Source organism: Centrocercus urophasianus, unplaced genomic scaffold (assembly GCF_019232065.1).
Source record: "Centrocercus urophasianus isolate 14NV4802_14NV808 unplaced genomic scaffold, USGS_Curo_1.0 seq_14, whole genome shotgun sequence".
NCBI classification, from domain to species: domain Eukaryota; kingdom Metazoa; phylum Chordata; class Aves; order Galliformes; family Phasianidae; genus Centrocercus; species Centrocercus urophasianus.
This window is the reverse complement of record NW_024884586.1, coordinates 15,403,890-15,418,627: the sequence shown is the minus strand read 5'-3', so window position 1 is coordinate 15,418,627 and position 14,738 is coordinate 15,403,890. Positions and strand designations below refer to the sequence as shown.

Sequence of the window (14,738 nt, the reverse complement as noted above, 5' to 3'; positions counted from 1 at the left end):
GGGGGGAAGAAGAAGGGAAAAATTCCTCCTGCCACCTTTTCCCAGACAATCTCACCACACAACAGCACACCACTTCATTGTGAGCTTCATAATTCTTAATTCTTTGCTTATCAAAATCTCTTTATATGAAAAAACTAGAAGTGTATCTTGGCTCAAGAAAATGTTATCACTGTTATCACTGTTTTACAAAGTCCTCCTTTGCTCACGTTACATTTCTGTGATGATCAGCATGGGTAAGGTGCTAAAAGCTCCCTAACTAGTGGCAGGCACCAAACAAACAAAATAAAAACTAACAGTCACCAGTGACCACTGTTACTAACTGACGTCTTTTCACAGCCATCACTCAGAGTCACATTTCAGAAGTGAGCTCCTTGAGAAGGATGAGCCTTGTTCAGCCCAGCTCCTCTTTGTGTGCGTGTTGTCCTGTTTTTGGTCAAAAGCCACAAACTCTTGCATGTCTGAGAAACATGAGACCAAGCTTACTGCTAACATAGGAGAGGGATGATGGGCACTTAATAACATGCTCAGCAGCAGTGTAGAAAAAGGCTACATCATATGAAGCTGTGCAGAGAAGGACTCGAAATCTGTGAGCAAGGCTACATGAAAAAGAACTCTGAATGGACTCCAGAAGAGCCAGGGGAGATTCAGTCAGAGCAGGAGGGGAGGCATATCTTGCAGGCAGAATTGAAAGGAATCTGGCAACTATCAGAACATGAAAATTCAAGAAGAAATATTAGACAATGCCCAAGAGAGTTTTTGCACTGCAGACAGAGGAAGCATTGGTTCTGCTGGGGAAACAGGAGGTTTCACTATTAATATTAATACTAAACACATGCTATATTGCAAAAAGAAAATAGTTGCTTTTAACCTTAGTGTGGCATTATTGCAAAACTTTCCCCTGATGGAATGTGCAGCTGGTTTGGCTGTGAAAGAATTGAGAAGACTAAAGTCTTCAGGATTTAAGTAGTCCCACAACATATATATCCCTTGTACATAAAGCATCCACCTTGCACACAGCAGCCTAACTAGTATTGCTGGCAGTTCTGCAGACTGTAAGTAGTAAGGAAGCAGGTTTGTTGGTATTTGAAACAGTTACAGTAAAATGAATCAGGCACTAATGCCATCCTCCAGCTGGGTACAATCCCACTAGGGCTCAGAGCCTGCCCACCATAGGATACTTACATTTTCTCTGAAGATAAAAGCCAGAATTGCAGCTGAAAGCTCCGCCAGGAAGATTAACAAAATAAACATGAAGAACTAGAAGAAAGAAAATGGGGGGGGAGGGGAGGGGAGAGAAACAGAGAGAGATTTCATTACGAGAGTACAATAGGCAGTAGGAACACAAGCTTTTACAAGTTTTACCACAGAGATGGAAAAAAAAACGAAAAAAAAAAACCTATGACAATAACCTGGGGCAGTCCATCCTCTGACCCTGCCACAGGACATGGGAGCTCACAGCATGTTCTGCCATGTTCTAATGTGTAAAGCGGCCACTAGTGTCCCCTGATGAATCGGCACCAAGTTAAAACAGTAAAGCCTAGTTTGATGGAAGATGTTATACGATTGTGTAGATGCTCATATAGGACTGAACTGTCCTGACACAGCGAGGGGAAATGATGTAGGTAACCCATACCATGCATACACATATATATGTACATCTTTGCTCATCACAATCATAAACAGCTTCACTGTAATATAACCACGGCTCATTTTGTGTTTGGAAAAAGGTAGTGGGACATACACTGAAATACCTGGGACAAAAAATGGAATCTTTTTAGAGTTTATCTCAAGGCAAAATTAGCCTTGGTTAAAAGTATCCCCTCTCACACAATGGGGTTGCATGGGGTACCTTAGTTACTCAGCTGCTATGAAACAATATAACTGCATGCTGATATGGTACCCCTGAGAAACCACACTGAGAAAAGCCACAGCCAAATGTGGGGGCCCCCAAAGGCAGCACAGAAAGCTGATCCACAACTTGAAGTACAGTTTGGAGAAGAAAACAGTGTTGAAGGGAACAAATCTCCCAGGAGAAGAAAAGAGAGAGCTCACGTTTCAGTCTGTCTTTAGGACTGATCCTAAGTTACACTGATGCCTCACTTCAGTCCACAACAAACACTACAAGAAACAGGCAGGGATGTGTTCTCTAGCATCCTTCAAACAGCAATTGTTGATGCAGAGGAACACTGAGGGGAACAGAGCAGAAAGTGGTAAGGCTCACACGTTCTCCTGAAACAGCATTTCTAATTTTCACTTCTGGAAACAAAGCACTAAGTTAGTTCAGACTTACAGTTCCTCAAAATGGGCGTTTTTATGATGCTATGGTCATACAAAGACATTATCAATTGAGAAACGTAAGGATTCCAAGATTTAGACCACAGGCTAACATGATTTTAGCAGTCTGAGTGGCAGTTTGGAAATGACTTTGGGTTTTGGTACCATGTGAATAGGGAACCCAGTAACACTGCTTCATATGGAAGGTAACAAACACACGGTACAAGTGATTGAAACAACCAGCAGAAATAAACACAAGAGAGATCTTGATTTTTTTTCTGCATAAAAAGGCTATTGAGGGTCTTTCTGAAACAGAAGGATGGCAGATGGGGCCAGAATTGCTATTTAAGGTCCCCAAGCAATGATTTATAAACAACGTATGGAATGCCATGCACTGTGTACTTTGGTAATGGAGAGAAAATTCCTACTACCAAATTGGAATGAGAAAGTGTTCTTTTGGTGTCAATTACCAGAGCTGTAAGTGATTTTTCCCCACCAGAAAAGTGCACGCACTAACCTGTCCCATTTGTCTTTCTGTCTCTGCAATGGAAACAAAAGAAAAGCATCCCAGGCTCAAATGACAAACAAGGCAAGTCACAGGGAGGGCTGCTAACAGAATGCTGTTGCTTCACTAGTTAACTAGTTGAACTAGTTAATTCTATAATTTATTCTTACTGCTAGACTTTTACATGCAGCTTCTATTTTTCCTGCTCAGAGACTATTTTGTTTTTAATTTCACCACAGGAGGGCAAGGAGCAAGTGATGAGGATGAACCATACTTTGCAAATCCACATTATCATCCATCAAGGGATCTCAGCATAGCCACTAAGAGGTCTAAGGTGGTGATCAAGTGATTAATCTCATCACCTTGCTAATTGCATTTCATTTACTGATTGCTGGAAGATACAGTTCATACGAGCTCCAGCACAGATCTGTGCAGAAGTATAAGCAGCCATCTCCAGATTACCTCTGATAAGGTTCATTATCATTCCCAAACTGATACACACTTACATTGTGCATTACAGATTTGAAAAATAGTTACTGTAGAAAACACAGAAGCAGACATTGGAGGTGATGAGAAAAAAAGAGATGGATCATCCGTGTTTTAGAACTTGCTCTCATTCTGCATTTTAAGGCAACACAGCATCTGCTTATTATGTCTTGCCTCACAGAATTAAATTAAGCAATTACTGAAATACGAGCACTCTGGACAGCCAACTGGTCAACGCAGTGTATGGGACAGAGCAGCTTCACACACAAGCCCATGCCTGAGACTGGGCACTTGTGTAAAGGCACCCTACTCATCCAATGTGAGGGTCTGAACATCATCCTTAGAAATGGGGTCTCCTGTTGTGGATAAAAATCCTGTCTTGGTGACAGCTCCACAATTGTCACAAGCTTCCACAAGTCAATGTTTCACATTTCTTTCCTACAACACACCAGTTCTGCTGTGTTCCAGCTTCAGTTGTTGCAGAATGAGCAGTCATTGCCTTTAAACGCAAAGGACCTGTGTTTTCATGTTGGAAAGCTGTAGAGGCTGAGGTATCTGTATTACAAGAGTGCAAAAAAGGACATCTACCCTCACAGCTAAGCCAAATCAAGCTAACACAGACTTCTTTTGCAAACCTGAATTCAGTCTCCTGTGGCAAAATAAAAACATTTGCACACATTTTGTTTTGTACACTCAGTAGCACTCTGGATTCTGATTTCTATAGTGTTCTTTTACAGCCATAGGGTCTTTAGGACAACCCAGAATAAAGCCAATCCTGAATTTTCAGGCCCACCTTTGTTGTATTTTGTGAGCCACATCCAAATGCTGGAAAATCTAGAAACATTTCACAGCCTTGTGCTTAATGCAGCATGCTGGGTTTCACAAGGATTTTTTGTTGGTGGTGGTAGTGAGTGTGGGTTGTTGCTCTTTCTTTCCAAAAGACAAGCAGCTTAATGTAAAATAAAAGACACTGTAAATACAGAAGTCAGAACCTAGAGAACATGTATGTGTGCATCTGTCTTGTCCCTTCTATCCTTTATTTATATTTGAACCAAAAGTTTCACATATATATTATGCATCACTGTGAAATCTCACTCAAGCAGCCCTGGCTCATGAATTCTTTAACAGCTTTGCAAGAAGACTTGATTTGATCAGGCAACTTCTCCCTAAGTACCACCTCTAAAGCCAAACGTTCACAGTTCTGCAAGCGAGCTCCCAGTCTCACTGGCATTCGCTCATGAATGGTTTGCCCTTTCTATGTCTAAAACACTCCCATTAGACTTCTGGTTGCACAGATCTTTTGTGTATTTTAATGTCAGCTGGTCTGGCCTCCCAGAAAACAGAAATTAGTAAAATATCTCTTCTCACTTGGCATCAGCCCAGATCACTGTGCAAGTGCTTTGCCGCTGTGGGACACCGGACGACAGGTTGAGAGCTGACTTGGACGTCAGAAGCTGGAATGCTAATTCCTCATCCAGTGATTACTTTCAGAGTTCCTGCTAGTTCCAGGTATTATCTCACGCCCATTGAAGTCTCAGATTCCAAGTATATAATAAAATAATAACAAAACTAAATAAATAAAGCAGCAGGGCTCAGAACAATTTCTATGAGTTAGAAATAACAGCCACAAATTTGAATGCACTGGAGCAAAAATAAAACACTGGGAGGAATATTCAAATAACTATTGACCTCAGTGATGCTATGTCAGGAAAGTACAGCACAGAAGTCCCCTCTTCCAGCTGTGTCCTCTATCTGTATGCTGCTTATGTGGTCCAAACTCAAAATCTCTCTCTCACATTCACTTGTAACCAATACTTTTCATCAAATGTAACTTTTAGTTTCTTAATCTGATTATGTTAGGCTCTGAGTAAACTCAGGCTCACTGGACCTGATTCTTCACATTTTGTGAGGCTCCTTTTGGCAGGTTTCCCTGACTTGACAGGTGATACATTGAGTTTTCTGATTTACTTCTCAGATGATTCACCAGCAATCCTATCCACAAAGGCTTCCAGAGAGGGGCTCTCACATGCTGGTTATAAAGTCTAGGGGTGGGCAAGCCAAGTGCTACAGAGAATTCATTTCAGTGGAGCCAGGCTGAACTCTAGGAAAAAAAATAGCTTTGTTTTTAAGAAAGTGGACTTTCCTGTTCTGCTAAGATACAAGCCTCTTTTTTACTGTGAAGCAGCTGTGCAAGACAGAATCATAACAGAATAGTGTAAGATCAACATTTACACAAAAATAAATAAAAACAAACTTGCAGATCCTGAGCAAGAAACAAAAGACCACATTTGACAAAACCACTGAGCTTTGTGTTTTAACACATAACTGATAATGTTTTCTGCAAATAGATAATGGCTGGAAACCCTGCAGTATCAGAACTTAGGGCAGGGGTCAGAAAAACTGATTTTAAGTGTTATCTAATGACTAGAAGGAATGAAATTTAACTCCTTGGGTGGAAAATTGCCTGAAAAGAACAAACTTGTTCATTTCAGAAGCAGACCAGGCTGCATGAAGGATCAACTACCTATTGAGAGCTGAAATACAACGACATCATCCAAGTTCAGAGCTGGGCATTTTTGCTGTGGGGCCTCATTACATAGATGCTTCACTCTATATGTTCTCTCTGCTCTGTTGTGAACCAGTAAGAAATGAATCTACAGGTGGAGCTAATGGTTTTAATATAAAAAGTATCCAGGTTTTGATCACTTTCTATATGTTTTTGAGACAAAGCTTGGCAAAGTCATAACACAACCCCAGATTCAGACACAAGACTCAAGCCTGGTTCAGGAAGGAAGCAAATTCTCTGTACTTCCAGCTGTGTGTAAAAGTGTTCTAAGTGTACTTAATATCTAAGGGAACAATGGCTGCAAAAATAGACACCCATTCATGCACTAATTGCAGTATCACTTATCTAGATTAAGAGTCACCCCATTCTTGGGGAGCACCAAAAGGCTAATAAAGGACACTTACAAAAAGTAGGAGACATTTGTTCTCACGGATGGCACCGCAGCAGCCAAGGAAACCCAGCAGAAAGAGCATTGCTCCCATAGCCAGCATGATGTATGCTCCTGTGAAGAGCAGAGGGTTGGCAGCCACGATCTCTCGAAAACCTGTTGGATCCACGATGACCCAGATCCCAACTCCTAGCAGGCATGCTCCTCCCAGCTGTCACAGCACAATGAGAGGAAAGAGGGGGAAAGGAGGAGACAGGTCAACATTAACAGCTGCTGCAGGAATGCTGGTTTCATCAGTATCTTTTAATCAAAGGTGTTTTGGAAAATCTGTTTCTGTGGCAAACATTCTCTGCTGAGCAGGTGACTGCTGACATGCTGTTATGCTGCTCTCAGCGTTTCTTGCTCACTCAATGAAACATCAGCAGCAAAAGCATCTTTTCTTTCTTAACACTTCGCTCTACCAACTTTTGATTCTCTGCCCAATGCTTGAAAGACTGAGTCTTGAGTCTCTGCCATACCTGCAGGGGATGGCCCAGTGAAGAGGCACAGGGGAACGCTCTCCACCACAGTGGCACCTTGCCCCAGCTGGGGCAGGATGGCTGGGTGCTCCTACCCCTCCCTTCAAAGACAGGAGCAACATGGGTCACCAGGAATGTGGTAGAAAAATCTCTGTTTGCCAGCAAAAACCTCAGCAGGGCACCCAGGACTAGAAAACAATTTCTTCTGCCATCCAAGGACAGACCATGAATATAAGTTACAGCTTTCCTACTTGTCTTTCTCATCAAGGACAACCTTAATGCAGACAGCAGTGGCCACTGGGCTGCCTTACTCAATGTCTTAACACCTTCAGATGCCATAAATTAATATCCTTGGTGATTGCTAGTGCAAAGCTGAGGGATCTTTTGTGGTAACTTCACTGAATTACAGCCTATTCTGTTGGCTGCTGGAAAAAGAAAGAATCAAGATATTCCAAATACTTACAAATATAAAAAAATTGAAAAGAAACATCAGGTACTTCATGCAGCTCAGACAGTCTCCCTCCATGGTCTTCAGGCCGCTTGATCCAACTCTTCCTGCAAAACACCAAAACAATTTTAGCACACTCAATTTTATTTGAATGACACAGCCCTATTTCCATGTCTATTCCCTCCAGACCCTGTGGAGTTCATTATACAGAAGGGCTCATTTTTTACCTGAACAGAGTACCAAAGCTCAGGCTAATAAGAGATAATGATCACTGCTAATTCCCTTTGCATTCTTCCAGGTGTAGAGGGGAATGCAAATAGAAAGGTTGAAAGAAAGCTTTGGCGTTGCTTGCAGGGTGAAATGCTGGGGGAAAAAAAAATGTCTGCAAATGATGGCTAATTTTATTTTATTTTTTTCTAGTCCCTAAGGTCTGTCAAGTTGAAGAAACACTGAACACACCTGGATATTTCAAATCAAGGAAGAAAGCTGTACTGACACAGGAGCCAGAAGCTGTGCCCATCGGCTAGTCAAACATGCATCTTGGACAGTTGGTTCCATACAAGCCTCCCTTACGGAATGAAGCCACGTGAACGAGGAGAATATTTTCAGGAAAACGCTCAGACATTGAGAATGACTGTGGTGTGTGAAAGAAAGAGGGCTTGAGGAGGCCATCCTCAGCTCAGTTCCACACACTGGGGTACACCACCTGCTTGTCATGCAATGTGACATGTTAGTGGGCTGCTGAAGTCCTGTTATTCAAACTGCATCCTGCACAAGTCTTTTCAGGCAGAGCCTGTGGATCAAAGCTGGCAAGCTTTTAATCACAGGAAAAAAAATGTCCATTTTGAATCTCGATATGGTCTAATTCAGACCATAAAGGGCTTAGGACAGTATTTGTATTGGAAGAGAAGCTACTAAGTTTGACCAGGTGAAGTTGCATTGGAAGAAAGTTCCTGTCCCCAAAAATTTGCTGTTTAATGAAGTGGCTGCATCTTCCAAAAAGTAATTTCACCTCCCATCACCCTACAAGTACAAACGAATACATAAAATAGTAAAATTTTCACTGAAACAGAAGTTAATGAAGTCACTGCACCTTGTACAGAGGGAAGCACACATATGCAAACAGAAGCATAATTTTGCTAAGCTCTCTGGAGAAGCCCGCCCAAAGCTCATGTGCTTCTTAGCCCATCTCCTCCCCTTACACTACAGAGAATGTCATTCCCAAAGCAAACATGTACCCACATCTGATTATATGCTGCTAATGAAGCACTCTACAATCCAATTGAAAGAAAAAAAAAAACAAACAGAAATTACACAAGATTTTCACCAGAACAGAAATAAAACTATTTCCTTCACTCACAGAATCACAGAATGGGCAGGGTTGGAAGGGACCTCAAGGATCATGAATCTCCAACCCCCCTGCCACAGGCAGGGCCACCAACCTCCCCATTTAATACTAGACCAGGTTGCCCAGGGACCCATCCAACCTGGCTTTAAACACCTCCAGGGACGGGGCATCCACAGCCTCTCTGGGCAGCTGTTCCAGCACCTCACTGCTCTCTCTCCTTTGCTGTTATTGTTAAGCCACAGAAACTTTGGAGTGCTGTCCTTCCCTCTATGGCTATGGAAACTGCTCTTCTTTAACCAGAGGGGTGAGAAAACCTCAAGTCTCCCAGCAAGAGGATGCTGAGGTAAACAGTCAGATTCAGATTGGTTTAAAAATCAACGCAGTTCCTTCCCAGTGGCAAAACAGATAGAGAGCAATTCAGAAGCCGCTGTAGACTATGAAGCACATGTATAACTGCTCCTCCACAGCACCTGAGCTTTCCTGGGCAGCACTACAGTGTGCCTTTGCTGGCCTGGGGCTGTTCAGGGAGCCCCTTTGTGAGAGGAATCCTCAGTACATCCAAAAAGCCAGTTCTACAATCCACCTTATTTCTGGAAGAACACCAATTGGAATTGGAACCTGAGAACCAAGGCAATATTTTCCTCTTCAACATTTGTTTCCTTATACCTCCTACATCTAACTCTTCTACCCAGACAGACTCATGGCCTAGCTGTGAATGCAGGAGATGAAGTGGGGCACAGAGCTCTTACTTGGGCCTGGAATAGATGCCCACATCTTCCTGAGGGTTTAAAGCCACATCTGCCAATATTCCAGAAAGAAGAGAAGATACGGATACTTCAAGAGCTCCAGAATTAGTGACACCCAAATGTCCCCATCATCACACAAAGGTTATGCTCCAGTGAAACAAGGAGAGCTAAATCTCACTCTAGCAGCCACAGCCTGAAAATTATCAGAGAAACTTCTAAGTCCTGCTGCCTTGAGTGCTCACACTTAATCTATATCATAGACAGAAAAAGCGGAAAAAAAAAAAAAGATAAATAGGAAACTAATTCAGCTGTATTGTGTTACTTTGTGTCACGCACACTCATCTCACTGCAGAGACACCACACTAGATAGCAGCAACTCCTGAGTCTTACCCTGTCCTGCCACTTTGCAGGGTTGATAAATCACATTCCTGCCTTGATTCACTATCCATGTCTGGGTCTGGTTCCTCTGTAAGATGAGCTCCCTTGGAACAGCTCTGATTCATGTGTCTTTTCAAAGACAAGCTACCATTTCTTGCATTGCTCCTCTCCACACTGGGTATGTTAAAATGTTTTCTAGGTATGAACTAGGAAAGGAGACTAAACATGTTCAGCAATCAGGTCTTGAGAACATGACTGCCAGTGCTGGTGTGGTCATGCAGTCACAGTCATATGGGAGCATTAGAAACAAATACACACTTGGCTTTGACTAGTGAGGGCTCCCTTGTTTGAGTCATAAATTTTTACCAGTGCTGTTGCTGGGCTCAGATTTGTAATTTCAAAAATTACCAGGCTTCACACAGCAGAGCAACAAATAAATACAACCTTAAGTGACTGCCTCAATACCTACAGCCTGGGGACACCTGCACAGAGCAGCACGATGCACCCTGTCTGGGCACACGGATCCCCAAACAGCACATGAATACTCACCATCTGGGTGACAGGGGACATTAACCAAAAGCATGATCTGATTTCTTACACAAGACTTAAAACCATTTCAAGTAAGAGTGGAAGCACTCCAACAAACCTGAAATATATTACCATCTTGCTCACATATGCATAGTGCTTTAGACTTGGAATAGTCTATAACTAACATTATTTACAAACAAACTCAAGCAAAATGCAAATAATATTCCTTGCAACTAATGTAATTATTAGACCATTTTACATGAAGTCACTAATCACAAGCTGCAAGAAAATAACTGACACGAAAGGGCAATCCTGACCCAAGAGATGCATTCCTACCCACTTCTCAGCCACACACACAACAAATAAATTTTTTGTTACTCCTGCTGCACACTGGTACAAGTGAGATAAAATCTGAATGCATACATCCTAATCTACCCTTCAAAAATATCTTCTCTCCCCTTCTACAGGCCTCAAATTTGTGAGAGATTAAGTTCTCCTCTGCAAGAGACATTTAATGCTAAGCAAACATTAACAGTTAGAACTGCAGAAGACAGCGGCTGACAGATGCTTTCCCTGGCTTGTCCCATCTCAGATCTGTGAGACATATGAGACGCATTTGTTTTTGTCTGAAATGTAGCTATAAATGTTCCACTTTCTCTTAGGCAGCTTATTCAACAATTTCCCCCTAATACAAGTTTTATCTTGGAAAATGATGAGGAGTCTAAAACACCCCAGCAGCATGGCCATGAAACATACCCCAGCTGCTCTCATCAGTTAGGAATACAGTCCAGGTTTTCAAGGCGATGCAATTTTTTGTTCTCCAGCCACCATTTGTTTCCTTCCTTCTGGCATTCATTTTTGCACGCCTTGAAGCTATACCTTGAACTTCACATATCTAAAGGCAGCTGCTCAACCACTCTCCCAAAAACTGCTTACATGCTTCTCCTTGATACCACTGACATTCTCCTCTACTCCCGCATCACTTTCACACTGGACTGAAACCTGTAGTTTCACTTCAATTGCACTCTCACCTTTATCATGAAGACAGACTCACTGAAAAATGTAGGTGTGATATGATCTCTGGATGCCACCGAATACAAACACCCACTACCCCCAGTCTGGGCCAATTTCAAGGTTTAATCCAAGACTAAAAATTTGAGCAGAGTGCTCAGGGTCACATTTTGTTAAGTCCTGAGTACCTCCAAGGACTGAGGCTCCCTAGTCTCCTGGGCAGTTCTGCTGTATCAGAACTGTATCTGTATCTGCTGTACAAAATATTAGCCAACAGCTTGAGGAGCAAATGGTGCTAACTTACACCTACCCCCATGTTCACACACAATGCAACCAAGTAATAGAAGATACATTTGCTGAAGCTCTCCAGATTCATTGCCAGACAGCCCTTAAAGGAATTAGAAAACATGGACCAGGCTCTCTTCCGTGTCAGTGAATCAATTCCCAGGGACTGTCCCAGTGGATATGTCACTAAAAACATCTCAGAAGCTCTCAGGTTCACCAGTGGTGAAGGACTGCCACGGCCTGGCTTCACTCCACTGCATCCTTTCCTCAGCAACTTGGCAACATGCCTCTTAGCTTGAAGGCCTGGAAACTTGGCGCAGCTTGCTTGCCTGCCTTCAAAGTGAATCCTTCTTCCATGAGGATTTCTATGCTCACCACTGGCAAGCAGTATCTAACTCCTTTTAAACAAAAGTAGTTGGGTTCTGGTAAAAGACCTTGTCTAACAGATGGTTCCCTTCCAGTAAACAGAGTATTACTCTTGATAGAACAGAGATAAGGGCAGATTTATAACTAGGAGACTGAAGGGGGATGACCTGCTGTGCTACACCTCACAGGTGACTTCACCTGACAGCAGGTGAACTGTGCATTTCTTATTCCACTCCTGCACACTACAGCTACATCAAATCAGCCCTGACAGAAACAGAGCATTTGAGATGCTGAAAAACTGAACTATAAGCAAGCTTCACCTTAGCAAATCTCAGGACTTGAAGCACACTGTCTTTTCTAGTCTTTAATTGCCTATGTGCCCCATATTTTTCTCTGTCGCCTGGAAGAGAAAAATACGCAATTACTGCAGAAGTCAATAAAATTCAGTCATGTTAAATACATAACTTATTAAAACAGACCATCGCCTTAATTAACCACCTTAATTTAGTGTACATTAGCACTAATGAAGAGCTTTTAATACCCAGCAAGGATCTGATTCCTCAGAATCTCTTTAACAACCTTTGGGGTGTTTTTAATGCCCACAGACCACACGTAAATCCGTAGTGCCGTTATGTATGCACCTCATACCACAACAGCACGAGATTAATCACAGCTGCACTTTCAATATTTTATAGGAGGTTTAGACAAACTTTAATCTGCTGTGACTTTACAGCCCATTTACTGGGAAAATGGAAAAGGCTGAGGAAGGGAGATGGGATGTGTTTCCAGGAGGCTCATGAGGAGCAATGGTCAGAGATGCTGGGTGCTTCCCCAGCCACCTCCTGCACAAAGCTGAGCAAACAGTTTTCTCTCACTGTCTGGGAGCAATGAGAGATGAACAGAAAAGCTGCAGCAGTGCCTGCCCTTGCAGCCCCTTGGCTGCTCCTCCACCTGTCCCACTGCCACTACCAGACCTGCAGGCAGGGCAGCCCCCATGCTCCATCAGCACCTTGGGCCACTAGTGCCCGGCATGCACCTGGATTGTAGGTATTGTAAGCAAATAATTCAGCCTCCTCAGATCATATGGGAGAACTCGCAGATATTCCAAAATGATCAATAAGGTGCTTGGCCCTCTTCCTGCTCCCTTGTGGTGCAAACATGCCAGAATTTCAGCAAGATCTCTGGAGCGGGTGTATTTAACATCTGTTTCCCACAAACATTTGTGAACCTGCCTTTGAAAACTGCCTCCCATGAAGACTTCTGTGAGTAGAAGTCTATAGTTTGCTGTCGGCAGGAAGCGAACAAAGAGTTTTGAGGTGGCTGAAACTAGTACAGTATAAAGCATTTAATGAATATTCATAGCCTTTCTGTTTTGCATTAATCCCACTTATTTTACGTCCTTCCTCTGTCACCATGGAACTACATTTCTGAACAACGAGCGGGGATGGCTGCCCTTTGGAAACATGGAGGATGCAAACAGTCTCAGCCAATTGCCCTGCTGCAAAGTACTTTGGGTACTGCCAGCAGCTGAGCCACACACCCACTGCACCACTGGATGGGCCCCAAATTGGTACCACATTTGGGGGTCAGCATGTTTTCAGAACATGTTATGCAACCATCCAAGCTGGCTGCAGCATGCGTGGAAACCTCCAGAGGGTGGCTTGAAGAAGCTTGCAGACAGAATATGAGCCACCATCACATAAGGGAGAGCTCCTTCTGGCACACCAAACCCACCCTCACCTTTTTATCTTTTTCTTTTGTGTGCGGGGAACGCTTTGTCCCGAGCTTTGCACATGCAGCTGAGAGACAATTTCTCCAGCTGTTCCATCCTGTGATGTCTTTACCCCAGGACAGCTGCTGCCAGGAAAAGATGCCTCTAACTTTAAAGCAGAAATGGCACTGTGCTATAGAAACCTATCATTAGGAAAATCGCCAGGATGATGGGATTCCTGCTCCTACTGTGCGTGCATATAATTACATCCATACAAGCTTTCAAAGGTCTGTGTGGGAGAGGAATTTTATTCTTTTTATTCCCCTAAAGTCACAATATTTTAAAAGAACTTACAGCACCACAGAGAGGAAGAGCTTGAATGCTTCAGAGGCACCAGCAGGTGCTGTGTCAGAAGGGATGAAAGAGCATGTTTGGTGCCAAACAATAGCAATACTCCATCTTACTCTGCAGCCCTAAAGGGGAGGAAGTCCGTGCCAAACAGACTCGCTTTGGTTAATAGCTACGATTTTGTCATTAGGGAGAACTGTAGAAAGTGCAAAACCACCATGCCTAATTGTGACTTGAGCAAGCTGATGCCTCTAATTACAGTCGCTGGGGAAACACAGTGGAAGCTGGAGCTACGGTGCAGGCCAAGCCTCCTTCCTGAGGCCACGCGTGTGCAAGCCGTGCTGCCTCAGCCACTGAGCAGCTGCGCCTGGCACACTGTCCTTGTCACCCTGCCCATGCCATCAGCCACCACAGCCAGCTCCGTGCCAGCACTAGCTTCTCCTTGCACTCACTGCTTGCAGAGCAGCTCTTTGTGGAGCTGTGTGTTGATGAAGGAAAAGCAGCTCAACTTGAGGCTCTTGCTGGTCTCTGCAGCTCAGAAGAGAGCTGAAGAGCCAGAGCAAAGACACAGGAGGCAAAAAGCAGCTGATGGAGTCTGCAGGCAGCTGTATGAGAAAGAAAAGAATGAGCAGTAGGTCACAGAGAAATATCTGACTGGTTTTGGAGACAAATCCAGTTTCCTGCATGTTAACTGGTGCAGGAAGACCACCAGAAGAATAGCTTATGGGCGTCCTGGTTTAACTAGTGCCCCTAGCTATTGCCAGCCCCCTTTGCTCACCACATTTGCAGGATCTAGGAAACAGAAACACAATGCCAGCCCACATATCCAGCC

The 14,738-nt window shown here is 43.4% G+C and overlaps 1 protein-coding gene across 6 annotated transcripts in view; it reads right to left on the bottom strand.

Annotated features, from left to right (window-relative positions):
• The window catches only part of TSPAN18 (tetraspanin 18), a 104,334-nt gene that overhangs the window by 12,668 nt on the left and 76,928 nt on the right, over window positions 1–14,738 (bottom strand). For 5 of the 6 annotated variants that reach the window (XM_042814377.1, XM_042814380.1, XM_042814379.1 and 2 more), the window contains 3 exons: window positions 7,201–7,292; window positions 6,236–6,430; window positions 1,183–1,257 (listed from right to left, as the gene is read on the bottom strand). In XM_042814377.1, coding sequence (XP_042670311.1) covers window positions 1,183–1,257; window positions 6,236–6,430; window positions 7,201–7,263 — 333 coding nt within the window. In that variant the 5' untranslated portion in view covers window positions 7,264–7,292. The remainder of the gene's footprint in view (window positions 1–1,182; window positions 1,258–6,235; window positions 6,431–7,200; window positions 7,293–14,738) is intronic. The other variant, XM_042814381.1, reaches the window with a different exon arrangement.